At 37.8% G+C, this 25,848-nt stretch overlaps 2 protein-coding genes across 9 annotated transcripts in view; one reads left to right on the top strand and one right to left on the bottom strand.

Moving 5' to 3' along the window:
• LOC139945842 (multiple PDZ domain protein-like) overlaps positions 1–10,321 on the top strand; it is a 468,628-nt gene extending 458,307 nt beyond the window's left edge. For 5 of the 6 annotated variants that reach the window (XM_071943326.1, XM_071943325.1, XM_071943328.1 and 2 more), the window contains 11 exons: positions 104–214; positions 1,104–1,205; positions 1,730–1,837; positions 2,490–2,835; positions 3,015–3,301; positions 3,703–4,055; positions 4,895–5,042; positions 6,658–6,778; positions 7,596–7,741; positions 8,137–8,372; positions 8,802–10,321. In XM_071943326.1, the coding sequence (XP_071799427.1) occupies positions 104–214; positions 1,104–1,205; positions 1,730–1,837; positions 2,490–2,835; positions 3,015–3,301; positions 3,703–4,055; positions 4,895–5,042; positions 6,658–6,778; positions 7,596–7,741; positions 8,137–8,372; positions 8,802–9,072 (2,229 nt within the window). In that variant the 3' untranslated portion in view covers positions 9,073–10,321. The remainder of the gene's footprint in view (positions 1–103; positions 215–1,103; positions 1,206–1,729; positions 1,838–2,489; positions 2,836–3,014; positions 3,302–3,702; positions 4,056–4,894; positions 5,043–6,657; positions 6,779–7,595; positions 7,742–8,136; positions 8,373–8,801) is intronic. The other variant, XM_071943330.1, reaches the window with a different exon arrangement.
• Positions 10,322–14,103: 3,782 nt separating this feature from the next.
• On the bottom strand, positions 14,104–25,410 carry LOC139945852 (glucosidase 2 subunit beta-like). 3 transcript variants are annotated; one of them, XM_071943342.1, is made up of 13 exons: positions 25,213–25,410; positions 24,138–24,254; positions 23,642–23,737; positions 22,799–22,980; positions 22,464–22,527; positions 21,980–22,130; positions 21,514–21,592; positions 20,489–20,581; positions 18,916–19,201; positions 17,565–17,724; positions 17,153–17,227; positions 16,422–16,521; positions 14,104–15,633 (listed from the first exon to the last, which is right to left on the bottom strand). In XM_071943342.1, the coding sequence occupies exons 1-13, from the start codon at positions 25,382–25,384 to the stop codon at positions 15,484–15,486; spliced, it is 1,725 nt and encodes a 574-aa protein (XP_071799443.1). In that variant the 5' UTR covers positions 25,385–25,410; the 3' UTR covers positions 14,104–15,483. The 3 variants fall into 3 exon arrangements, with proteins under 3 accessions (XP_071799443.1, XP_071799444.1, XP_071799445.1); XM_071943343.1 differs by lacking the exon at positions 20,489–20,581 and adding an exon at positions 20,624–20,713; XM_071943344.1 differs by lacking the exon at positions 20,489–20,581.
• Between the last annotated feature and the right edge of the window lie 438 nt (positions 25,411–25,848).

Raw genomic sequence — 25,848 nt, forward strand, 5'->3', positions numbered from 1 at the left:
TTTTTTTTAGTTCATAGTCTGCCATATTTAATTCAAATTGTACAAAAAGATATGTGTGCATCTAACCGGGGCCCAAACTAATGTATTTCTATTAATCTTACAGCAGCGGACGTTTGATTTGTTACGACTAGATCCAACACCAGCAAAACCAGAGTCAGATCAGAATGCGATACTAGCATCATATCCAAACGTACACACTGTCACCATAAAGAAGGTAGATACATGTATAAGCTCATTGTGTACTATCAAGTTACATATCCCCTGGTGTGTTTATATGCATTTTGTTTTACTTTTTCGCTAGTGGTTTTTACATCTTGATGTGCTTTTAATGATGTATCATAGTTGCAATTCAGTTTTTTTGCTGTGATGACTATTGCAAATACAACTTTTATCTCTCTATCTACATGATCTATCTACATAATGGTCCCAATGGAAAACTTCCCTTGTAATATTTTTTTTGCCTGAAATGCTATAGTTTTAAGAAATGGGTAAATTAGTTTGATACGCGTGTTCAAATTATCTTCATTGAAAACAGTGAAAATGGTGATGGGTTTTTCACTTTTTTTGCAACTCAGATAACTAATTTAGTTTAAGCTTTCCACATTATCGTTTGGTAATTTAACATTAAGTGTAAGTTTAACCTTATTCGTTGTGATATGGGTGACATAATTTTTGTCAACAATAGATATTCTGATGTTCTGAACTTCAAAATTCCTGTATGTTAGAACTAATGCATTACATTTTTTCGTCCTCATTTTTGGGGACAGACTTTCGTCTTGTTACCTTTCCATTATATTTTATTGTATTTTGGGGGTTTGGCAGGGCTTGCTGACCAGAGGTTTTAATTTTATTGTCTTGTCTTTTTTTATTTACTGTTTTTATGGCAAATTAAATAATAATAATTTGTTATTAAAGAGTCACACAAAATGTGGATACTAAGTCTTTGACAATAATCAACACTGGCATTGTGTTTTATCCATGTTGGACTTGTTTTGTTTAGTTTAAAGATGTACATTAAGATTATACAAATACGAATATCATGAACTTTTAATTGGTGTACCCCATGTTGACATACAACGTATGATATTGTTTTGTTCGTGCAGGGCACCGGCGGGCTGGGGTTTGCCATCTTTGAAAAGCAAGATTCCTTCGGGAAGTGCGGGATTTTCATCCGAGATGTAATACCAGGAGGAGCAGCTGATGTGGTAAATTTCAAAAAATTATTCTTCACAGAAAGGAATTTTTATTTTATTCCCTTGGAATTTTACGAGAGTGGGATTTGAACCAACTACTTCAGGTGTAATGTGCCAGCGCTCTACCAACTGAGCTATCTAGCCCAGTTGACAGTTGTATGGCTTCTGACTGGTACCCCTGAACAAAGATATTGACAAAATAGGATGACCGCCAACATGGGGCTAGTTGGTAGAGCGATAGTTAGTTAGTAGAGTGCTGGCATGTTGAACTGGAGGTCATTGGTTCAAATCCCATAACTTGTCTTTCTTTAACCCACATAATCTTAAAGTTTACCCAATAAGTTTCCCCTCTGGTTTAGTTAACTTGATACTTTATCAAAGAACCAGAAAATTATAATTTCTGTTAATTCAAGGCATTTTGAGAAAGGCTTGGATTGTACCAAATTTAATAATGAAAATTGGAATTAATATTTCACCAATCGTTGAAACGTACATGTTTAGGATTACGTAACTGAAGTGCATTACTTAATTCACAGGCGGGCAGTCTTCAGGGTGGTGATCATATCCTCTCTGTAGATGACAACACATTGATTGACACCAAGAAGAAAGATGCTATAGTGGTACTCAAAGCAACGGCAGGAAAGGTACGTTTACCTCGCTAATGCCCAACACCACCACCACACCCACAAACCAATACCCCCACCCACTACCACCAAACCCACACACACCCTCGACACCACACTAACGGACATCTGGAACGTTTACTCAAACCCCCAAAATGTCCTGTTCCAGAGGTCGATTTCACAAAGAGCTAGTCGTAGGAGATATAAAAAATGTATGGCTAGTCCTAAGTTAGAACGAGTAACTCGTCCTAACTCGAGATAAGAATAGTCTTATAACTCTTTGTGAAATCCACCCCTGAGCTACCAACTCTCCCTGATTTTTCAGAAAATCCCCTGAAAATAAACCAATCTTTCCATGTTCTGATGAACTAGTTTGACAATCTCCCTGATTCTGGAAAAATGTTCCCTATAATGTTAAGTGTAACTCTAAATATCGCCCTGATTGTCAGAAGATTGTCAGACAAATCTCCCTGAATGCGAGATGCAAATGTTGGCAGTTCTGCTGTTACTACATGTATGTAACTATGTTCTCGCCATGTTCTGATAAACAATTCAAATCTCTCTAATTTTGGAAACTTTTTCCTTAATGGTGGCAGTTCTAATTTAGACAATTTATTTTAGGATTCAGAAGCATTCAGATGTTTGTTCCTTGCATTCATTCTCATCCCTCAAGGTAAGCTTAACAGTCAGCTCCGAGAGACCTCTGGTGCATTCGGAAGATGTGGACACGGAGAGCATTGAGCAAGATGACGAAGACTACGAAGTGATAGAGGAGGAAGAGATGATCGTTGCCGCGGAGGTCACAACGGAGGAACATGCTCTGCCCTCGTTAATGGAGGAACTCATGAATGCCGGGGTCATGAAGATTGAAGATGAGGAGGAGGATGGAGGGATGATGGAGGATGAGAGAGACGGGGAGCAGGAGGAGGATGAAGTAAAGCAAGAGGAGGAGACGGAGAGACCGGCGGAAGATGAAGATCAAGTCGTCCAAGCTTCAGTTGTTCAGATTCAACATCAGGGTGAGAACAGTTTTTATTTCGGCTTCATTTTTTCTTAAGAAATATTAGTGGGCACTTTTAGACGCTCATAGTTAGTGCTGCTATACAAACTGATTATTGATATTTAAAAAATGTACATAATGAATGCAAGTGATTAGAATAAGTAATGAAAACACATCAATTGAAAACCCAACCCACAGAGCCCATTGATGATGTTAAGGGCCATGACGTTGAAGAACTGGCACCTGATGTGACACCTAAAGTAGACACCCCATCACCCGATACGGAACCCAAAGCAGACACCCATACGCCCGATGTGGAACCCAAAACACACACCCCTAAGCCCAATATGGAACCTGAAGCAGTCACCCCTACACCCGATCCTTACACCCGTCCCATTCACCCTGGAGTACCCACCGACATCATTGTTGACAAAGGGAAGACTGGTCTTGGACTGAGCATAGTGGGTGGAGTAGACACCCAGTTGGTAAGACAATCTGATTTTATCATCAAAGGCTCGACTTCATCATCTACCTGTCTTATTAATTTACATTTCTCTTTCAAGAAAGTTTGCATGGAAGCCATCTTTGTTCACAGAAGTCTTCTCCCTTGTCTATCGGCTATTGAGAAGAATTGGAAACAATCATAGCATGTGGGACATCAGTGGTTAATGAGATCCAAGGGAAAGGGGAAATTTCTTGGTTTATTTTATTTATACCTATATCAAAGTTGAGTGTATTTCTCTTGTCAGAATATCATTGTTGTACGTGAGGTGTATGAAGAAAGACAAATAATAGTGTCAGTGCTTAATAAGATCCATGAAAATTGTCTCTAAATTTTATTCATAACAATATTGAATTGTTTTGGGTGTTTCTTTTTTCTCCTCAGAATATCGTTGTTGTTCATGAGGTTTACGAAGATAGAGCAGCTGCCCGGGATGGACGACTCTGGCCGGGCGACCAACTCGTTCAAGTCAACGGTATCGACTTGACCAACGCCAGACACGAGGACGCCATCAGCGCACTGCGGCAATCCCCAGCCCACGTACGCCTGACAGTATACCGGGACCAGCAGGCTATCAAGGACGGGGCGGTAGTTGTGAAGGAGCACGTGGGGGAGGAGGAGGAGACACTGCAAGATGAGGAGAAGGTGCAAGATGAGGATGAGTACGACAAGATGCTGAGTGTGGAGCTCAAACACACACCAGGGAGAAGTCTGGGAGTTAACATCATGGGCAACAGGTAGGAAGAAACATGACGGATATTTTAGATGGACTAAATGACTTGGTTTTGTAAATTGTTTTCACTGTCTCCTGTTTTTATGGTGCTTTATGGGTGTTGTTTTGTTGCAAGGTTTTGGGTTTGCGTTTGTTTTAATGTTAACTGTTGTGTGATTTTAATAGCGTTTGAGTTCAATCTCCTTTGTACAATTAATTATATGATTATGTTTTTATCAGTTGGCAGCGGGGTCTGGTTGTACACATCTTAAGATGACAGTTTTCATACTTTTGTATATAACCTTGACAGCCCCTGTCCAACTTGTAATCATTGTCTATTACATGTATGTCTAAAGATTTAAAATGCAATAAAATAAAACAAACTAAACAAATAAATAGCAATTGCAGTTGGTATGAAACTCTTTGTAGTAATAGTGGAATCTTATACAGCGCACATATCCACCAATAAGGTTCTCAAGGCTCTTAAACAAAAAGAAACACTTTTTAAAAGTAAAATATTTGAAGTTTGTATGAATATAAGACCCATTATTAAGTCTGCTTTTTTCCAGAGTTCTGCATAATTGTCTTAAAAATAATGAGCCCCGTAAGATGTTTTTAGATAAAACGCTATAGAAAAATGGTTAACAGTTTTTTTGTCTAGTGCAATTTGTCATGAGGACAGGATTTGTGCACTATAGAAATATAGTCTATCATTGTTAGTTATTATTACTATTATTGAAGTATTTATTGTCAAAAAAAAAACAGGTTTAAAAATCTTAAATCTGACGCCTGTAGTGAGTAACTGGAATTGCCCCCTGTGTTTTTTACAAACAAACTTTTCACTATTGTTTTCATGATTTCTAGGTCCGGCCAAGGCGTTGTGGTTTCCATGATTCTGAGGGGCGGGGCTGCTCATGCCGAGGGTACCCTGATGGCTGGTGACCACATCCTGTCCATCAATGGTAAAGATGTACAGAATGCTACACGGGAAGAGGTGGCTTCACTGCTGAAGGTCAGTATTCGTAGGTCATGTTGGGGTCATGTTGAGGTCGTGTTGGGTTAGTCCATGTCAAACGATGATGTGTGAATCCGCCTGCTTTTTGGTTTTATTTATAAATTGACAAATCATTTGAAACTATTTCAGATGCACTGGTTGTAATTAATAGCACATGTGTGTACTGTTCAAGTACACTCACCACATGATATTATATTGCAGGCTGGCATAGTTTATCTATCATTCAAAACTACATTGGATTATATTGAGTGATGAAACAGTAGGAGGGTTGACTGTGTACTGTATAGGTGTTTTCAGCACATAATATCATTAGCTATCATCAAAAAACACAGTGGATGATATTGAATGGTCACACAGTAGGAGGGTTGACTGTGTAGATGTAATCACCATGATATCAAGTTGAAGGCTGGCATAGTGTATCTATCGGTCCAACACACAATAGATGATATTGAATGATTGCAGACATTAATAAAACATTGTTATTGATGCCAAATATTATGAGAAATCTGTAATTTCTCTAATCTAAATGAATTTATGTTATCTTTTTACACTGTTTTTTGTTTACCTTTAAAACTACTGTACATTACAATATTTGTATGCATTGTATGAATGTATTTTTCCTTTATGCAATGATCAAGTTGTTATGTAATTCCTATTGTATTTTGTTGCGAATTTGTACTTTTCTCATTTAAATATTTTGCTGCTGACACTTTTTCTTTGAGGAGGAATTTTTGTGTTCTTTCCCGTTTTTCTCTTAGAATACTGCTGAAACTTGTATTCAATTTTCCTGTGCATTAATATATGTATTTTTCTGAGGAATCTAATTTCATTCTGACTTTCTTAACTGAAGTTAAAATTGAGTTGTGAGAGAGAATTTATTATTTGGCACACTTGTTTGTCTAGTGGAAGACAGCTCAGCTAAATTTTCATGGACCTGCTTACCATATACTTCTGCGCTTACAGCACCCTCTTTAAGTGCATGATTCTATTGGCTGTAAGCGCAGAATGGCAAAGGTTCTGGGCTACACGTACAAAAGGTATGCCTAGCTGGATATTTTTCATACATGTAGGACTTAAAAAAGGTACTGTGTATAACATTGTGTATACAGTGCTAAACACTTATTGTTGAATAGGTAATGTAAAACACATATAATATTAACTATTATGAACTGTTCAAAATTTTGTTTAAATAATATTACTTTTACCATTATTATTATTAGATGTTAATTTGCATCAGGGATAAAGAATACTATTTGTATCCACACACCGATGTGTATTAAGCACTGTATACTCTGTATACATACATACATACATATAGGGCATTTATATAGCGCCACTACGTCAAGAACGCAGCGCATGTATGAATCCTATATAGCAGTTTGAATCCTATTTTGTTGGTACCACAACAATTTATTAGATGCTACATTTGCATCAGGGATAAAGAATTTCATGTTAATTATAATGTAAGTACTATTTATTAATTAATTTTGTTGCTAGAATTTACTCTTCTGCTATGAAATATGAAATTAAAAATGTGTTGCATTGTCTAAATCTTAAATCCATCCAAGTCCCTCAAATTTCATACTCTTTACTTTTAACATTCCATCTCCAGGCTACAGAGGGACACGTGTTGTTTGAAATCGGCCGGAAGAAGGATTCATCGAGGGCCAGCCAACCGGCAGAGCAGAGCACCAAGACACAGGTGCAACCTGCTGGCACTGCAGGCAAGCCAGGTAATGTCACTCAGTCATGGTGTCGATAGGCGTACACCCCAGGGAGGCTGGTGTTTTTTTTATATTAAATATCTCAAAGGCTCTACCACTTATAGTTATGGATGTCAAGCTTATCTCTCTTTTGTGCAATAGACCGTATTGGATATGACGCCACCATTCAAATATCTGACCTACAACTTGGCGTCTGTGCGCGTGTGCCTGCGTGTGTGCGTGCATGTGCCGTGGAAATCAAACCGGAAATGCTGCGCTGCGTGCTTCATTGATGTACCCGTTTGGACGCGCATACGGTTTGCCCTACATGATGGCGACTTTCATAGCCAAAAAGGGGTTATTCAATTTGTTTATGGTCTATACTCTCAATTAACATTAGCACTTTTTTGAATGCGCTAAGCACAGGAGGTTTTTCTTGATATTTACATTTATAAATATCTTGTTTACTTAAAATAGTTTAATAGTTAGTCAACAATGTTATATATGGGATTTGAGGCATTGCATGGTGAGGTATCAATATATATTTGGTTTGCGGTAACACCATGTGTATATCTACTTGCCAGGTAGAGTTTGTTCTTTAGAGAACTTTCTTGCTATATATTCTACTACTGCGGAGTAGATATTGACATGGAGTAATAATGTTGGAAGCGCTTTGAGACGCCCTTCGAGTGTGAAAAAGCGCTATATGTATAAAAACTGGTTGATATTATTGTTATTATTAGATATGTAGAGTTGTTATAGTTTCTTGTATATACTGTTATATGTTTGTTGAAATCTTGGCCAAATAAATGATAACAATAAACTGTTTTCATCTTGAAACTTACAGTGAGAAATGTGGAGTTGAAGAAAGTACCAGGCAAGTCTCTTGGATTGAGCATCGCTGGAGGGAAGGGTAGTGAGATGGGTGATATCCCACTCATTATAGCATCCATTACCCCTGGGAGCCAAGCAGATGAGGTCAACCACCTCAAGGTTTGTGGCATCACAATCTCATCTTTCTTTCTTTCATTCTTGTGAATCAGAACTTAAACATCTGTCCCCCATCTTTAGTGCATTTTGGCGCCTCAACCAAGCCCAACCAAGTCAACAAGTCGGTTACCGTTTTGTCTGAACAGCATCGTCACCGCGGTCCAACCGAACACGTGGAAAGGCTTAGCCTAAAACTAAAGCTCAAAAATGTTTCTGGTTGGGGTTCGCCAAAACCCACTCCTTGTCTTGTAACAAGAGCCAAATTTCATAAAGCTGTTTAGCAGAAAATACTACTTGACAAATTTCTGAGCAAAAAATGAGATTTACAAATTAAAAATCCATCAATTCAAGATTTACAATTTAATAATCTGTTTGTTTTTTTTTTTTTTTCCTTGCAGGTTTTAGACTGCATCGAGGGCATCAATGGCCAGAGTGTAGCGGGTCTGAGCTACGCCAACGCCATCCACCTCTTGAAATCATCCCAAGGGGTCATCAAGCTGGCTGTCAGTGAACTCAATCCCACCATGAAAGAATGGTACCTGAAAAGCCAGCAAGCTAGCGGGAAAGGGGACAGTATGGTCGCTGTCAAAGCTAGCGTACAGAAACCAGTGGCAGCAGTTGCAGAGGACGCTAGGTGAGTTTGGGACTTAAAAAGTTAAATCCCCTCTTATGCCCTCTTTTTGGCAAAACTGTTTTCCCAAAGTGATGGCATCCTAGTGTTTAGGATTTAAGATCCGGTAGCATTTTATCACCATAATTTACTTTCAATAATTCTGGCCATTTTAGAATAGACTTGTCTTGTCGTCTGATTTCAATAGTTGCTCTTACTTTGATCTGTCAGTGTTATTGTTCAAGTCCAAGCTCAGTAATGCATTTTGGTTTACAATTGTTAAAGTTAACATGTTAGTTTTTTGGTATACATTATTGTGTTATTATTATTTCCTTTTATATCAGATTTATAAATCTATGCCATAGAGTTGCTTACAATGTTATTGTCTGTGTTTTACAAATTACTTGAAGCTTCGGTGATGTCAATGTGTAATTTTGTTTTGTTTGTTGTTAGTGCTGGTCGTGTGAAGACAATTGAGCTTCAACGTGGTCCAGATGGTCTTGGGTTCAGCATCGTTGGGGGTTTCGGCAGCCCCCACGGCGATCTCCCCATCTATATCAAGACGGTATTCACAAAGGGGGCTGCCACAGTGAGTGGGGAACTCAAACGAGGCGATCAGATTATTGCTGTGAATGGAGAGAGTTTGGATGGAGCCACTCATGAACAAGCTGTGGATGTACTGAAGCGAGCTAAAGGGGAGGTGATTATGACCATCTTGGCTTAAGCCTGGTGTGAGCCGTAGTCAAAGGAGCGACTCTCAAAAAAGCTGTGGATATCTTGAATGAAAGAAGCTTGAAGTAATCCAAATTGTAGCTTTTTAGATCCAAAATGATTGGGTTTTTTAATTGAAATCTGAGTCACAATTATTGAGTCACTAGAGTATATTTTTTACAATTTTTTTTTAATAAAATTGAAGAAACAATCGAATATTTTGCTTATTTGTGGGTGTTGTTTGTATTCTATCAAGAACTTTAATACTGAAAATGAAACCCACCGCCAGTGAAATGTATTCCCCACTCAAAAGCGCTTTCAAAATATTCATACTACCTTACTCAGTTTTAAAGCACATATTTTTTACACAGTCTGTACATTCCAAACTAATACATTTAATAAAAAAAAGTGTCCACCTTGATTGTTCAAATTCTTGGGCGTTTCAATTTTACAGAAATATTTTAATATCGTGTAAATATTCAGTTCAAGCGTCTATTGTAAATTGTTGATAATTTCCTCTAATTTAATAACAGTTTTAAAATTTACCTTGATGATAACTTATTGATTATTATGGGTGCTCTTGTATTCATTATTTAAATTTAGCAACCAACGGATTGATTTTGTGTGATTGATATTTAAATGAAGTACTTAGATTTTAGCCAGAAATACTTGTACTCTAGATTTTATCTAATAGTCTTTTACTATAGCTTATATTTTCAACAGATTTTTATAGCTGTAATAATATAACAATAAAAGAGTCGGAAAGGTAATGGTTATTATTTTAGATGATCTTCTTTGATTTTGACTTGTTCCCTCAAAACCAGAAAACTTACGACAAGAGACAACAATTCATGCTTTGTGTGTTTTTTTCTTTGATGAAACAAAATTATGCATTGAAGGGTAACATCGTTGTTGCTTAGTTATTTATAAGTATTATTAATTTATTTATTATTATTTTTTAATACTCCAGTTTTAAGAAGACATACATGTATCATGAGTGAACCTGAGAGTTTTAAAGGGCTACAAATTGGACTTTTCAAGAAAACGGCCGTTTTCAGCGCGAAAGTACTGACAATTTGTCTCGCGATTAATTTTATTGCTTTATGTAATCGGCCCCAGAACCAACAGTTCAACACAATCCATCGGAAAAACTTCATCAAAGTTTTGTGGGAACAGATCTGTAGGCTATAAATTACTGTTATATTATTGCAAAGTGCTCTTTAATTCACATGAAATCAAGCTGAAATAATCACACTTTTATCGGTTAAATGAAAAGGGGGGAGTGGTGGTAATCAGGGCCCCCATTTGATGGCGTTTCTTTCTGAAGAACTATGCGCATGTGTAGGGCCTTGGCATTGTGCCCAGGGGGCGATTTCACAAAGAGTTAGGACTATTCCTAACTTAGGGCTAGTCCTAGGAGATATACAAATTGCATGGATAGTCCTAAGTTAGGACAAGTAACTGGGCTTAACTCGAGATAAGACTAGTCCTAACTCTTTGTGAAATCCACCCCTGTTCAGTGTACAATTTTGTTAACGTTTCACTAGTAGTACAAAAGGTAGCCACAGTTGCGTGTGTGGTGATACCTGTACAGAAATGAATGTTCTCTATAAGGGTTAAACTGTAATCTCAGACTCTTCTCATTTCATGTTGAAATAATTTTTGAAATCTATGAAGTTGCACAGCAGTACTATTGCCACCTGTTTGTCACTATAGACCGTATTGAATACCCCGCTTTGTTGCTATGAAAGTCACCATCTTGTAGGGAAAACCGCATGTGCGTCTAAACGCGCACATCAATGAAGCACGCAGCGTGTCCGGTTTGATTTGTATGGCTCACATACACACACCATCAAGAACACGCTCACAAACGCTATGTTGTAGGGCAGGTTTTTGAATGGTGACGACATATTCCATACCGTCTATTGTATAAGTTTATCTGGTAGTAAATATATCTATCGTCCATAGTGTTTTGAAGGTCTAAGGTCAACAAATATATTTTTCGTAGCAGCAGCTTATACATTTATAACTTTTGCAAGATTCCAAGTGCCTTAAGAAACGTAAAAGTACTTGTACCTTCTCAAATTTGTTCCATTCTTTTTAAATGTTAATTCCGTTCCAATTTTAGATAATTAGTTTTGTCACTGAATGGCTGTACTATTAAAAAGAATGTCACGCAGAAATGTATTACCCAGACAGATTTGAATACGTTTTAAGGGTGTGGTTTAATGGAAGAAATTTCTGAAAAGGTTGTGGCTCTCACCTAAGTCTCAAAGGTAGGGTCATAGATATAAGAAAGTACTCACAAAAATTACTGACCATAAAAACTAACTTGGTGAGAAGCACTGCAGCTGTTAATAGTATAAACTAGTTTGAGAAAGGATTCTCTGCCAAGTAATGTGGTTTGGATAATTGTTCACCCAAAAACATTTGAATCTGAGATGATTCAAGCATTCAGATTTCTGAGGGTTGATGTCCGGTTGCAAATGCTGCCGCCAGATTTTGGATTGGTACCCTCCGTCACATCGCTATACAGGGATGAATTTGATACTGAGCAAGTAGACACTGAATTTAGCTGAAACTTTCAGTGTATTTTTCTTGTTATATCTGCTTATAAATAAGCACTATGTTGACAAAACATATCCTTGTAAGCCTGTAACCCTAAATCATTTCTCATTATTGTATACATTATGCATTACATGACATTTATATCATGGCTAATGTTTCAGTTGACTTCACTTTTAATACCATTTCACTTTTTCCTCAAGAACTGCCTATTTTATTAGCATGGAGCTATGTCGCATATTGTCTTGGATCTCGAAAGAGCTGATGGTGTAACGACTCCATGTTGTTGTTTTTTAAATACAACATTGAACTAACAACAGTAACATGAAACACTGTAGAGATTGCCTTTAAATAAAAAATAGAGTTTATTACAACCCAAGAATAATTATGTGTTTCTTTCACATCTTTTGATTCTTTGTCACAACATTAATGGTTTTAAGGGGGGAGAGGGAGGACATCAAAAACTCATTCACAATGATTTGTATGGAAAATTTAATGATTTTTGTTTTTACAGATTTTATGACATGTTAAATTCGATATATCAAAAAGAATTAGATAAAACAAAGGCAACTGTTTATAAATATGTTTACTCCCTTCAAGTTTCAAGAAAGGGAACATTTTTAACGACGACCTTTGTTTTGACAATCGCACCTCCAATCATCATACTTACAAAAAACATTTAGAAATTAAGTTTGCATCGACGTTATCAATTTTATGTGTTTTAACCGTACACAGATGTGTCTTCAACACTGAATACCAATTGTCTAATACGGCAAGACATTAACTCTAGAATGGCAAACATCTTTGGTTAGAACCACACCTAGTCCTAATCAATTATATTAGTGGATTTTTATTCACAGGACTTATGAAAGAACCAGAGTAGTGCTTACCAACACCTGCATACACAGCTCTGTGTTGCAGTCATTCTGTGGGCATTTACTTCTGTACACTTAAAGCCATTGGACACTTTCAGTAAACACTATTGTCCAAGGCCCACACTTCGTGTATCACAACTTCTATATAAAATAACAAACCTGTGAAAATATAGGCTCAATCGGTCATCGGAGTCAAAAGAAAATAACGGGAAAACCCACCCTTGTTTCCGCGCGTTTTGCCGTGTCATGACATGTGTTTAAAATAAATCCGTAATTCTTGATATCGAGAATTGATATAGTTTTAATGTTTTCTCAAAAATCTTTCACCATTACCTTCTGTAAACCCTGTAAGTTACTTGTAAATCTGTGAACATTTAAAAAAAATTCTGTACTGAAAGTGTCCAATGGCTTTAAGAAAAATCCTAGATCTTCAACACTATAAATAACACTGCGTGAACGTCCGCAAACGTGTAGTGTTTCAAGTCCCCACATTATGTGGACTGCTTTTGTTCTCGGGTCCACAAACATTAAAGCACATTGCAAATGAACCCCTTTTGTTTTTTAGAAAGTTTTTTATTTAGCGTTGTCCCCAGTGGTTTTGTACAAGGACCGTCCCGGATGATAACAGTTGATCTCTTTTGTTAAGTCTTTGATTTGAATGCATAAACTTGCACACAGCTTTGTGTTATATACACTCAGTGGTACTTCCTTTGTTTTGTGCACTGAAGGGAAAACAAACTTCTTGAACACTAAAGTAAACTGTGGGGGCATATGAATTCTACACAGTGTTTGAAGTCCCTGCATTGTGTGGGCTTCTTTTGTTCTTAGTTCCACACTTGGTACATTATGCTTGAACATCAGTGTATGGTAAACCACAAATAATAAACATAGTTAACATACTATAAAATAATGATAAACACATTTCAAATGCTATAATACAAACCATTGAAATAAAGTCCTGAATTTAATTCGTTGTTGGGACCTTTTTTCAAAGGAAAACAGTTTGATAATGCAAATGCCTGGAGGTGCTTTCCAAGGAGACCAATGGAGGTAGAAATTTGTACCTCCATGAAGGAGTCCAAGACCAGTGTCGTCTTTCCCACTGCTCACAAAACCTTCACAAATTCTATTCAGTTATGGCTAGTGCTAGTCTTGCAAATACGAAACTATGTTCACACAAGACTAACACAAGTCTGTATTCATTTTTCTATGGAGGTTCTTCCATTCATTCCTGCCTTACAGGGTTTTAAACGAAACATTACAACACTGAACTTGAATCACGGGTTTGATCCTCAGTGTTGAAGGCCGTTTCTGGTTGGGCAGGAGGTTGCCATAAACCTTTTTGAGGTATGGCGGACACAATGCTACAACACTATAAGGTTTGGGTAAATTTGTGCGTATTGACCACTAGAAATAGAACGTGTGTTATTCTGTGAAGTGCGCATTTTAGGTGACGCGGCGTTTACGCATAAACCTTTTGACCACAAACATGGTGAGCGTGGCATCAGTCGCTGCGTGTGACGCGCGCGTATCACGTCCGCCATACCTCAAAAAGGCTCAAAGATTGGTTTGAAAAAAGAGGAAGTCGGTATTGGTCTCAAAACTCTGCTTCTTAACTTGAACTTTTACTGCAGTTTGTCGTATGGTCTTTTGTAATGATAAAATTTACATCATTTAATCAAACTGCGGATACACAAAAAATATGTATAACGTTTTCACACTACAATTATTTAGGCTTTAAATTACTAGATTTTGTAATACTTGGGCCTGCAGAGAATTACAATTAGTCTGGTCTCTTTAATTGAGTACCAATGCTGTGATTATATGAGGTATACAGAGAGCATGACCAAAATGGCCATAGCACGATACTAAGGCTAGTAGAGAATTAGTCTGGTCTCTTTGTTGATTACAGTGCTGTGATTATAACTGGTATACAGGGAACATGCCCGAGAGGGCAGTTGCATTAAATCTAGATTTTTACAGGAAACAAACATAATTATAAATTATAAACTCTGGGAGTTTGGGGGTTTTTTTATTCCAGAAAATGTCACCAGAGAAATTTTTCAAGCTAAAAGGGAATGAAAATATTCCAATTTTGTTTTAAGTTAAGTGAGATCAAACGGATTGGACACATTTCTGATTCTAGTGTCGATCACAATCACAACTAAATTTTGTTAGCAACCTAAACATCCCACATTATATTCAAAAGACGAACAAAACAAATCAGATGAAAAAAAACAAATTTGTATACCAAAAAATGTCCCTACCAAAACCTGCAAATATCCCCCTCATGTAAAAAAATGTCTTATGAAAATACGCAACATCACGATCTACCCTGGCAACGTCCGCCAGAATTATTAACATAATTTTTAGAGACTTAGTACAGTATTGGTTACTTTGTAAAAAATAAAAACCCTAAATGATATGGTTCAAGCAAAGGATTTCATCACCCCGAGTTAATAGTTTTGTCGAAGGTGCCAAAGCAGAAGACTATTCAATTAAGTCACTCACTAGAACCCACTTGCCCAAAGGTGACCTCAATTCTCCACTTTTTTTCCACTCAACACAAAACTGTTTGGCCTAAGATTTGTTTGCCTGGCCCTACTAGTTAACTGTCACAGATTTCACCTGCAGACGAGCAGAATATACTGTTCCCTTAAGAGATTTACACATTGATGTACTCGCAATTTACTAGCAATGTTTACTTCCTATCCTGGCATAATGTTGTGTCTAATTTCACCCAAAATCTTTCAAAACCATTTCCTATGATACTTTAGTCTTTGAAGAACGTATGTGAGAGCCAAGTTCAATTATTCAACTTACAAACAGTTCAAAATTTACAAAAATTACCATTGTTTATTCCGATCAAACAGGGAGAGAACAACATTTTGCAAAATTAACCAATACTGTACCCAACCAATCAAGCCTAACTTAAGCATTACCTAAATTATGAACACATTAGTAGAAAGACAGTCGTGCTTTGGTTATAGTTCATCGTGATTATCTGTCTCCCCCGTTTGGGGATCTGTTTTTATTGTGCATAATGCTGGAGTTTCAAACTCAAACTCGTAGGTGCAACGTTCTGGCTCGCTTGCTGCTAGCAGTTTGTTTTCTGTGCCGCATCGTAGTATTACCTGTGAGAGGTGTAGATTTGAAAGACGAACGAGACTTACTTTAGCAAAAAACATCTTAAAGAATTTCCAAAACAGATTCACACAATCAGGAAAATTGAAACAGATTTTCCCAATTATTTTTAGCTCTTCCTTGTTAGGGATAGAGTTTGGAGAGAAGAATGAGACTTGAAGTGTGTTTAACAAGGGAAATATCTTTTACAGAATGACCAAACAGAAGGCACACAATAAGAAAAACTAAAACTATTTTTGAAGTCATGTTTCTATATATGTTAAGCTCTTCCCTGCAAGGGACAAAGTTCGGAAAGCAAAGAGTATTTTGCGAGGCAAAATCTGCTTTAAAGGTTTCCACAAACAGAAGGAACACAATCAGGAAATGGTGGAATGGAAAACTGTGGTGTATTGCGCGTGGGAATGCAGAACACCAATCTGTTTCCGTCTCATGTTTCCGATTACTTAGAGTTCTTCTGTCAGGGCTAGAGTTTTGAAGAGACTTGAAGATTTGCAAAATAATAAAACTTATAATGTAAGAGTTTTGCACTGGAATTATCTTGGTCTCACAATAATAATGATAGTGTTTATTTATAATGCACGGAAATTCTGTTCCAAAATTTTAGCCCAAGCCCACTGAATTGAAATGAGGTCCTCAGCATTTGTTGACTTTGTGTTTATCTTTGGTTTTCATAAGCCCAACTATACAATCTAGGCCATTCTAAATGGACCAGGCAGGGAAGCTAGCTACATTATGAGTTAGCACTCATAGTGCCATGTGCTTGTAAAATCAAACTTACCATCGTTGATCTGTCTGGTCCATTCCAGCAGTTTTTACCGCCAGAATATTTCATCTTTATATATCTATTTTCGACTGGACCTTCCCATTGCCCCCAGGTCCTGCAAAAAATAATGAAAACTTATGAAGCGCACACATCCATAAAGGGCCAAGAACTGACCGGTGAGAGAACAAAACAATCATGAACAACTGGATCTGACGTGGAATTGCCAATGTGAACACGTTGTGGTCTGTTTTCAAATAGGATTGGCACAATGTAAGGGCATTACCTTGTAAACCCCAAAGTATCACGTACTCTCTTGAGCAAAATAGTGTGATCCACGGTGTCAAAAAAGCCATTAAACAAAAACCCTCAATTATAGTTATTATTATTTTGTGTACTGTAACAGGCTTGGAATTTCATCTTTGAGAGGGCAAGGCCATTTTCATTTTGCAAAAGCCACTTCCATTGTCAAATTTTAAAGTCTGTGGAAAGCTTTTGGAAAGGAACCATGGCCAAGTCCGGATGTAACAGTTTAATAAAAAAATAATAGACTGTGCATGTCTCCAGGCATATTCAAACATTGGGAACGGTTGAAATGCACGAGCTTGTTTCAAGTAGCATTAAAGCAACATAAATGCTCAGTGGAACAAAGTTTAAAATGAATGGGTGGCTACTTGGCCCCAACAAATTTTCTAATTTGCGCTAGACTTGCACGGCCAGAAGGGCAGGATTTATAATACAAAACTCACCCTAACGATGTTTCTGAACCTCCTGATTTTGGCCTCTGACTGGTTTTGTCGAAGGGGCACAGTTTATAAGTATATCTGAGCGGGAAGAAAACAAATGAAAATGGTTAGAATAGATCTTTTGTTATACATCTATCAATCAATCAATCGTAACATTTGTATGGGGGCATAGTCTAACGATCAATGCTCATGGCGCCGTACAGTAAGGTCTTGGTAAACAGCTGATACATGAAAATGTGTATTTTGTTTTTACAGATGTCCTACCACTAGAAAATTTGTAATTTGTTGGAGATTTCATCACGTAATTATTGACATGTGCAAAATCTTTCACTTATAACGCCATTCATAGCATTATATTTATATTTTCTGAAAAAAGAAAAATTTGTCAAAAGAGTTGCTTTCCCCATGTACTTACTCTCTATCTGTAAATTCAAAACACTGGTTTTGTAAAGGTTGGAATTCTTGATGTGGTCCCAGGTCGACTCGGAGCAGTTTTTCCAGATCTTCGATGGATCTTTTAATATCGTTGGATCTCTTTTCAGCTGCTTTAAAGTCATCTCGTGCTTTATCGGCAGCTACAAAAACATAATCATTCACCAAACTTAACCTCAAATGAATATAAATCTGTGAAGTATCTTGCCTGCCAGAAAGTGCCCTGGAATGTACAATGTCATGCTTTTCCCAAATACAAGTTACATGACTAGAATTTCCGATCAACCAAAATCCCTGAATTCCACTCACCAGTTTCACAGTTAATCTTATCGGCTGTTATATAAAAAAAAAATGTTTTATAAACATTCACCCTGGAACCCACTTTCCCAAAACTTCCCCATTTCCCCCAATTTCATAGCGCTGCTTGACGGTAAGAAAATTTGTGTGCTTACTGTAGCAGAAATATTTGGTAATGTGTAAGCGTATTTCACAGGTAAGCAAGAAAATTAGGCGGCCATTTTGCACGTTTAGCATGGATTTGCATTGTAACGTCATTCATTTTCACAAGGTCTTAACATGCCTTTTTTAGTTCTAACGGTAAGCGGCGCTATAAAACGGATATCGCACAGTATGCACCAAATCATTAGTTTAGCAGCTCTATGACATTGGGGCCCTGGTCTATAAAGCCCGGTCATACTTCCTGCGAACGCGAAGCAAACTTTAGTAATGCAACAATCTGTACGAGCTGCATGTCCCTTTATGATAGTGTATAGTTTCTGTGTAATTTTCAGCATTTACATGTAGGTATGTAATTTTAACTTTTAGTGTAAAGAGTAATTAATTTTTCAGATCCTTTAGTTGTTTGTAGTATTTTTAATGGTTTCATTTAATATACGTGTACATGTAGGTAACAGCTGGTCTGGCCTAATTTTATAATTATTTGTTTTGGGATTTAATTGGGGAATTTAGGCCTATAAGTTTTGTTTTCTTGTAATGCTTTTCATTTTGCTGTTACGCGCTTTGAGGAATGCCAATTCATATTGCTCTATATAAATACTGTTTTATTATTATATTATTATGACGCATAGAAATTCCCTTCGCACGAAGCATTCGCAGGATGTACGAACCAGCCGTCGATTTCAGAAAGAGTTAAGACTCGTCTTATCTCGAGTTAGGACAAGTAACTCTTCCTAACTTAGGATTAATCTTAAGGTCTGCATGCTACAGTGCAGGGTTGGGACTCGTCCTAAGTCCTAAGATTAATCTTAAGTTAGGAAGAGTTTTGTGAAATTGACGGCTGGCTAGTAAGAGGGTAGAACAAACCCAATGTTTACCTTCAATGAGCACCTGAGTGGCCTCATCATACTCCGGCATCGCCTCCTCATCTTCCCCTCCTTTCTCTTTCTTCTCTTTCTCTTGTTGATTCCGTCGATATTTCTCCATAATGGCCTCTTGGTCCATGTCCTTGTCATACTCCTCGTCATCCTCCTCATCCCCAGCATCGTCCACATCCTCTCCCGGGTCGTAGTCGTCCCCGGGGTCACCCATGTCTCCTTCATACGGCTCTCCTCCATCACCCTCTTCTTGAGTGGTAGGGGGTGTGGTCTCATCGGACTGATCCTTGTTATGCCAAAAATATTTAGATTCATGAATCTCTCCTACATTACTCTCTTCTTGAGTTGTGAGGAGGTGTGGTCTAACCTAACTTATCCTTGTTAAGCACATTATATTTAAAGTCATGAATCTCTCCTCCATCACCCTCTTCTTGAGTGGTAGGGGTGTGGTCTCATCTGACTGATGCTTGTTATGCAAAGTATATTTAAATTTGGTAAACTCATGAGCCTCTCTTGAGAGATTGGGAATGTGGTCTCTTTTGACTGATCCTCATTGTGCGAATTATAGTTAAATTGACTGTGTGGTTTACTACTTTTGATAATGGATAATAAACCCTTTTGCTAGTCACTATGTAAGTTCTTCTATGGAGGAAGGGGTCTAATTTAGTTTCTGTTCTTGCAAGTTCACTTAATTTTACTCAGCAGTTGAAGGTTTTTACTTGGTAGCACAAATATCAACCTTTGATCCTTTCTTGCAATTGGAACAAATGCAAAGACTGAAACTGCAGCAATACAGTTACAGAAACATTAATCCAAAAAGTTAACAAGTATCAAGAGTTAGTACAAGTTAAAAAGTTAAAAAAGCCAGTACATTTTGGTTGAAAACAATTAGTGCGTATTTTTTTTTTTCTGGCTAAAATCCCGCCAGAGAGAAACAGTTGGCAAACAACAATAGATCGATCCATTAAGCTCCGCCCACATCAAAGCAAAAAGCCATCAACGACGCCCTGCTACCCCCCCCCCCCTCCACACGCACAAGTGTGTACACGCCTGCAACCTTGAACCTCATATTGTCCATCTTTTGTTTATACTCTGAACTCCCTTTTTTTATGCAAGTCGCCAGACACACAAGGCCTGAAGGCCACTCAAGGTGTGGGCTACAATTGTTTTTGTTTTTCCAGAGGCCGTTGCCACCTACCCTAGGGCTGAAACAGGGTTACCCCTTTCACAGTCCATACGAATGTAGGCTTGGTATCATCAATTCGAAGCCTGGCCGTTAGAGCAGAAAGCACGTCTCCCCAATTTGGTTTTGTAAACGTTTTCCAACTCTGGGCCTTTCCCATATCGTGGACTATATTTGTTAAAGGTCCCCGATTTGGATATATGTACCTACTCACACACACCTGCAAACAAGGCATAACTCAGCAATCCAAATAGCGGGAATTTTCTTTAGGTTTTTAAACGCGTTAGACTTTTTGCATGCATGCTCCAGGCTGTGATTTGTCAAATGCATTAAGGGGAGGAGCTTAATGGATCTGTCAATTAATTAATAGGAACACAAATGAGTTAATACCTGTTGCAGTGATATGAACTTGCCCTTGATGGACGGCCAGATAATGTCAGTGAATGTGGATTTTTGAGCTTGATCCAAACCTTTAAGGACGGCCTGAAACAGAGAGCCATGCAAAATGGAATGTAATAACAATACCTGATCTAACGACTTTAACCTGTCCCTGAGGGTGTCCCATACAGGACCTGACATTGTTGCCTTTAATTGCTCCACTGCGGCAAGTGCAACCTGAAAACCGGTTTATGCAGATTGTAATGTTTGAAATAGATGGACTGGTTTTGTTTAGGTTATTGGATAGGGTTGAAACCGATGCCAGTACAGGTTTCCAGAGATTGTAATGTTTGAAATAGAGGGACTGGTTAAGTTTAGGGTTTTTGGAGAGGGTTGAGACCAATGGTAGTACAGAATGAAAACCAATTTACAGAGAATGTAACATTTGAAATAGATGGAGTTTGGTTTAGTAAAGGGAAGGGTTCTGTTCTTTGAGAGCATTGGGACCATGAACACTGATGGTGATACGGAGACTGTAATGTTTCACATAAATTACTAGGTTGGTTGGGGTGGCTCGTACAGTACAACCTAAAATCCATTTATGGAGAATGTAACAAATAAATGGGGTCGATCAATTATGATTATGATTATGTTCATGAGGTTTTGGTAACTTCTGACTCCAAAGTTTAATTTTATCAAAAATCACATCACTCAATTGTTCAATTGTTCATTTTCTATGACAGAAAGTGTGTCGATAAAAAATATTATGTGAAAGACTTTGTGTCCACTTTTTTTCTTTTTCGCAATTAAGTCCTTAACAAAATAGTATAAAGCCAATGGGCTTCTGGAAATCGATAAGGCATTTTTGTGTAAAGTGGGCGTGCAAGAAAACAAGAAAATCACAGCTACCTTTAGAACAGTGTTATAACAGTTTTGTAATATGATGACGTTTACTTCGATGTATGAAAATTGAATTTGTTCCAAACTAAACTGATAAGTCAAGTCTTAGTAGCTTGAAAAGATAAACCAACTCTCACCTTAGCCTCATCCTCAGACACTACTCCATCTCCGTCAGCGTCAAATTCCTTGTGATTTAAAAGCTCATCTGGAGAAACTCTGTAGACAGCAGATAAATTAAACAAAAGTATAATTAAAGACAGAGTAAAAAACTACTGGAGGGTAGGGTCATTAATTGGAAAATACTTCAAAAACTTATGACCACAAAAACTTACTTACACTGCAGCTGTTCATAGTATTAACTATTTTGAGGAAGGATTCCCTACAAAATAACATGGCTTGGATAATTTCTCGCCCCAAAACAGTTGAATCTGACACAAATGATACATGCATGAACCATTTCTCAGATTTCTTTGGGCTGGTGTCCATACTTAAGAAAACAATCTTACTTCACAAATATGTACACTCATCAATGTAATACACTGAGGGTTCTTTGGGGGCGGAGCAAGCAGGGGTGGGGATGCACCGTCAATCTCTCAGACTTACCGTCCATTTTCATCAAGGTCTAATTCATCGAAAGCATCGCTAGTCTTTTGCTTCTCCTTGGCTTCTTTGATAAGTTCCAGCTGTGCTTCCCACAGTTTCTTGTGGGCATCTTTTGCCTCCGTCTCTGGAGCTTCAGCCTCCTGCTTGAGCTCTGTGGGGAAAATAAATCCAATAGAATTTCATCCTGGTGCCTCCAAAACACCTCAGCCAACATCGTAAACACTGTCTAGAAAATCTCGTCTATCACCCCCATTCTGAAACAACTTCACTGGCTCCCTATCTCTCAACAAATCATCTTCAAGCTGATTGTCCACAAAGCACTATATCTCAGAACTCTTTCAAGTTTACACTTTGTCGAGGAATTTTCTTCTCCTCAATGAAACCAAGTCTGGACACTCCTGTGGTGACAGGTCTTTATAATGATAATAACAATAATTAAAGATTTGATGAGCAAACAAATTGGTTTAAAAAGTTTTTTACTTACTGTCTTTTTCTTCCTTAATCTGATCCGCAAGTTCTTTTTCTTCTCTCAGTTTAGTAATTGACTCCTACAGAAATAACAACAGAATTTGGTTGATAAAAGTGGTTAAATAATTGGTAATAAACTGGTTTTCAACCAGTACTCTTCAGTTTAAAATTTACACAAGGAAAAATAAAACATTTAAGGACTAACTGTGTAAGCGAAAAATCCTGGTATTGTGGAGCACACAAGCAAACATTCATTGCTGAAGTGTGAAATATGCTTGGCGTGGATGGAGCCATAAAGCAGAGCCATAAAATTGGGCCCTGACAAATCAAGTTAATAAAACTGTTCCCTACCTCTCTCTCAACCTTCTTCTCAGCACCTTGCTTAATGTATTCCTGCCGGACTTCAAACCCCTGGTTCATCAGGATAATTTCTTGCTTTCTGCGCTCCAGGTCCGCCTTTCCCAACTCACGACAGTTATTAACACATTTTATTGCCCCCTCCCCCTTGTATTCATCGGAGGCATCGCAGCAATCTGTTCACGCAAAAAACCAGAGTTGATGTTAGACTATTTAATAATTTGTGTCAAGGTCGAGTGGTTTAGTGCACTTGACACAAAAGGTGGTTAAGTGATCAGCAGGCCTGATACTTCATGGAGGCAAAAAAGGCGATTGCCTCAGTGCCCGCTGGTCATTGCCTTGGTGTCATTGAAATGCTCCAGTAGAAATTTACAACTTCCTCTTAGGGTGCTCTTTACCAAGGAGAAAATGCCTTGGTGCCCCTGCCTTTTCAAAAATGAAGCGCTCTAGTCAGCATCAGGTTGTGGTTTTGAATCCAGGTCATGGCACTTCAGTTCTCAATGATTTTCTTCACCCAGGGGTGAATGGGTAGCTACCAGCCAGGGTTAGGTGTGATTGATTTAGCTTGATGCGCTACCTATTTGGCACTACAAGCTGTTTACTCCCAAGGAAACTGAGATGGTTCAAGAAATGAAATAAATGGCCCAGTGACTCAGGGTAGTTAACGTGGTGGATTTGAGAACTACACATAAACCACTATTGCTATTACTATTGTTATTAATTTGTTCTGCAGTAACTTAAGAGGTTTATTATTCAGACGCAGTTTTCAAGGAGGTGTAACACACTGGTTCAGAGGGAAATTACTCAAACAAGAAAAACATTCATGTCATAACTTACCACAGATGCCATCGTTGACTCTGGATGTGGGGATATACTTAGGTCGGAACCCCCTGTTGTTGCAATGGAATTTCCCAAGCGGACACGCTGAGGTACCTGAATCACAAAGACGAAACAGAAACAGAGTATTTGTCGCTTTTTATTTATTAACCACAAGTGGAACTGACTTAGTAAGTATCATAAATTTTTTGGATTTGAACAAAGACAAATTGAATGGAGTAGGACTTGAACCATTGACCTCCGGATTGATGTACCAGCGCTCTACCAACTAAGCTTTCCAGCCCTATGTTGGAGGTCTCCCATATTAGTCAAAATCTTTGTTTGGGGTGCCAGTCAGAAGCCATAACCATTAGCTGCTTTGTAGCCAGGGGTCACACCCAAGTTTACGATACAATCTGGGCAGCAGCAGCCAAGAGTAGGACCAGGAGCAACGGAGACCATGGCCTGCATGACATTTGTGTACTTCCAGGCCTGTTATTGGGCATTTCTTCCTTACCTGGTTCATCCGATGAATCAATGCAATCACAGTAATCATCATTCACTAGATTCCTACGAATCCGTCTTGATCCATCTAAGCAGGTGAACCATTCTGTATCACGATAAAGCGGCTCATCTGACATGAAAAGATAGAAATTATGAATTGCAAATTTTTTGTTATATAAATAAAACAATCTAAAAACTCAACTTTCAGATGCAAATAATACAATTAGTAGACCCCATGCCTATCACCTCTTTTTAATTTAATACAAAATATTTACGTGCAGAACATAGTTCAATATGATAATTGTAACCCTCCTCCTTCCTTCCGAAGATCGTAGTAGACTGTACGATAATGACTGAGGGGGTTACAACAAACCACTGGTGTTTTAACTTTTGCCAATTGTTTAACAAAATGTTTTGAAAACTTTAAATAAGTCATTTATTAAGTTTATATGCCACCAGTTTTTTCATGCGTTATGAAACAAATATTATTTACTGACGACACATATAATAAGTGATATTCCTTTTGGTAAAAATGAGTGAAAAAGTGGTGGCAGGATACAGAAGTTTTGTCAAAATTTTGTTTATTTCAAATTCAACAATATTGTCAATAAGGTTTATTGCGATTCAGAACCGCAATGCGTTGTGGGAAGGCATATGGGGCAGTTTGCGCGACTCGCGCACGCATCGCCAATTTGTTTGGGTTCAACAGCACCCTCTCTTAATATTTTGCTATTCGCGATAAACCTTAGCATGGTGTTGATGAGTGAATACTGACTTGGATGGGAAGAGTGAGAAAATCTTTAAATTTCATCACTACTCTACTGTTCATTCATCATTAAATTGCTGATTTATTAATCAAACAACAGTTCCATAATTTCATAAATGCCTTTTTGTTTTTTCGATACCCTTTTTTTTTTTGCTTTCCTTTAAATTTATAATTGTGTCGGAACTTGACCCGCTTGACAATCATTGTGTTGTGGTTGCTTTGATTAGCCGCCTCACAACTGTTCATTCAATGAAATCTTTCCGGCAAAATATGCCGGTACATTTTTTAGCGTTATTCTCCTTTGCACTCCGACCATACTCACTCGTTAAAGATACACCGCGGGGTCGAGGCACAGATTCTGTGGCAACACATATCACACTCCAAAAACAAATTATTGTCATACAAATGTAGGATTTAACGCTCATTTTCAGCCCGTTAGTTGAGAAACTAAGTTTACTCATCGCATCTTTTTTCTCCTCTACGCAAGTCGCCATCTTCCCGAATAATGAAACCTCGTATCCAGGTGTTACCGTTACTTTGTTCAATGGACATGGAGTATGATTTGGGAAGGAGGTTTAAACAACGTGTTGGTTGTAAAATAAAATAAAACTTGGGCACGAGCACGATAATGGTGCTCAAATTTTAGTCGAATACCGTAAACGACCGTCAATCAACAAGCGAGATTGTTGTGTGGTGAAGGTTGGTCCTTTTATAAAATATAGCTATGATTTACCCATGGATTTATTTGTACCTCCTTGGTTTACCCAGGTTAAAATCCCAATGTTCGTTTTATCCATTGATCTCTTTTAAAAGTTTTCCCCAACTATCCCATTCATTTTAATTTGTTAGTGATTTTCAGTTATTATCTCCTTAAAGTTATAGAAATAGCTGCAAGTCCATTCTCGACTCGAGAGCAGTTTCCTTATTTTATTTTGGAGAGCATAATTATTCATTGTTA

Source organism: Asterias amurensis, chromosome 13, assembly GCF_032118995.1.
Source record: "Asterias amurensis chromosome 13, ASM3211899v1".
NCBI classification, from domain to species: domain Eukaryota; kingdom Metazoa; phylum Echinodermata; class Asteroidea; order Forcipulatida; family Asteriidae; genus Asterias; species Asterias amurensis.

What these genes read in the sequence shown, in the direction of transcription:
- LOC139945852 (XM_071943342.1), bottom strand. Translation starts at nt 25,384, where the DNA reads ATGGCGACTTGCGTAGAGGAGAAAAAAGATGCGATGAGTAAACTTAGT. An exon ending in CCGCGGTGTATCTTTAACGA is followed by an intron (nt 24,255 to 25,212) that starts GTGAGTATGGTC and finishes TTTTCATGTCAG; the next exon opens with ATGAGCCGCTTTATCGTGAT. An exon ending in GACCTTGATGAAAATGGACG is followed by an intron (nt 21,593 to 21,979) that starts GTAAGTCTGAGA and finishes TGCTGTCTACAG; the next exon opens with AGTTTCTCCAGATGAGCTTT.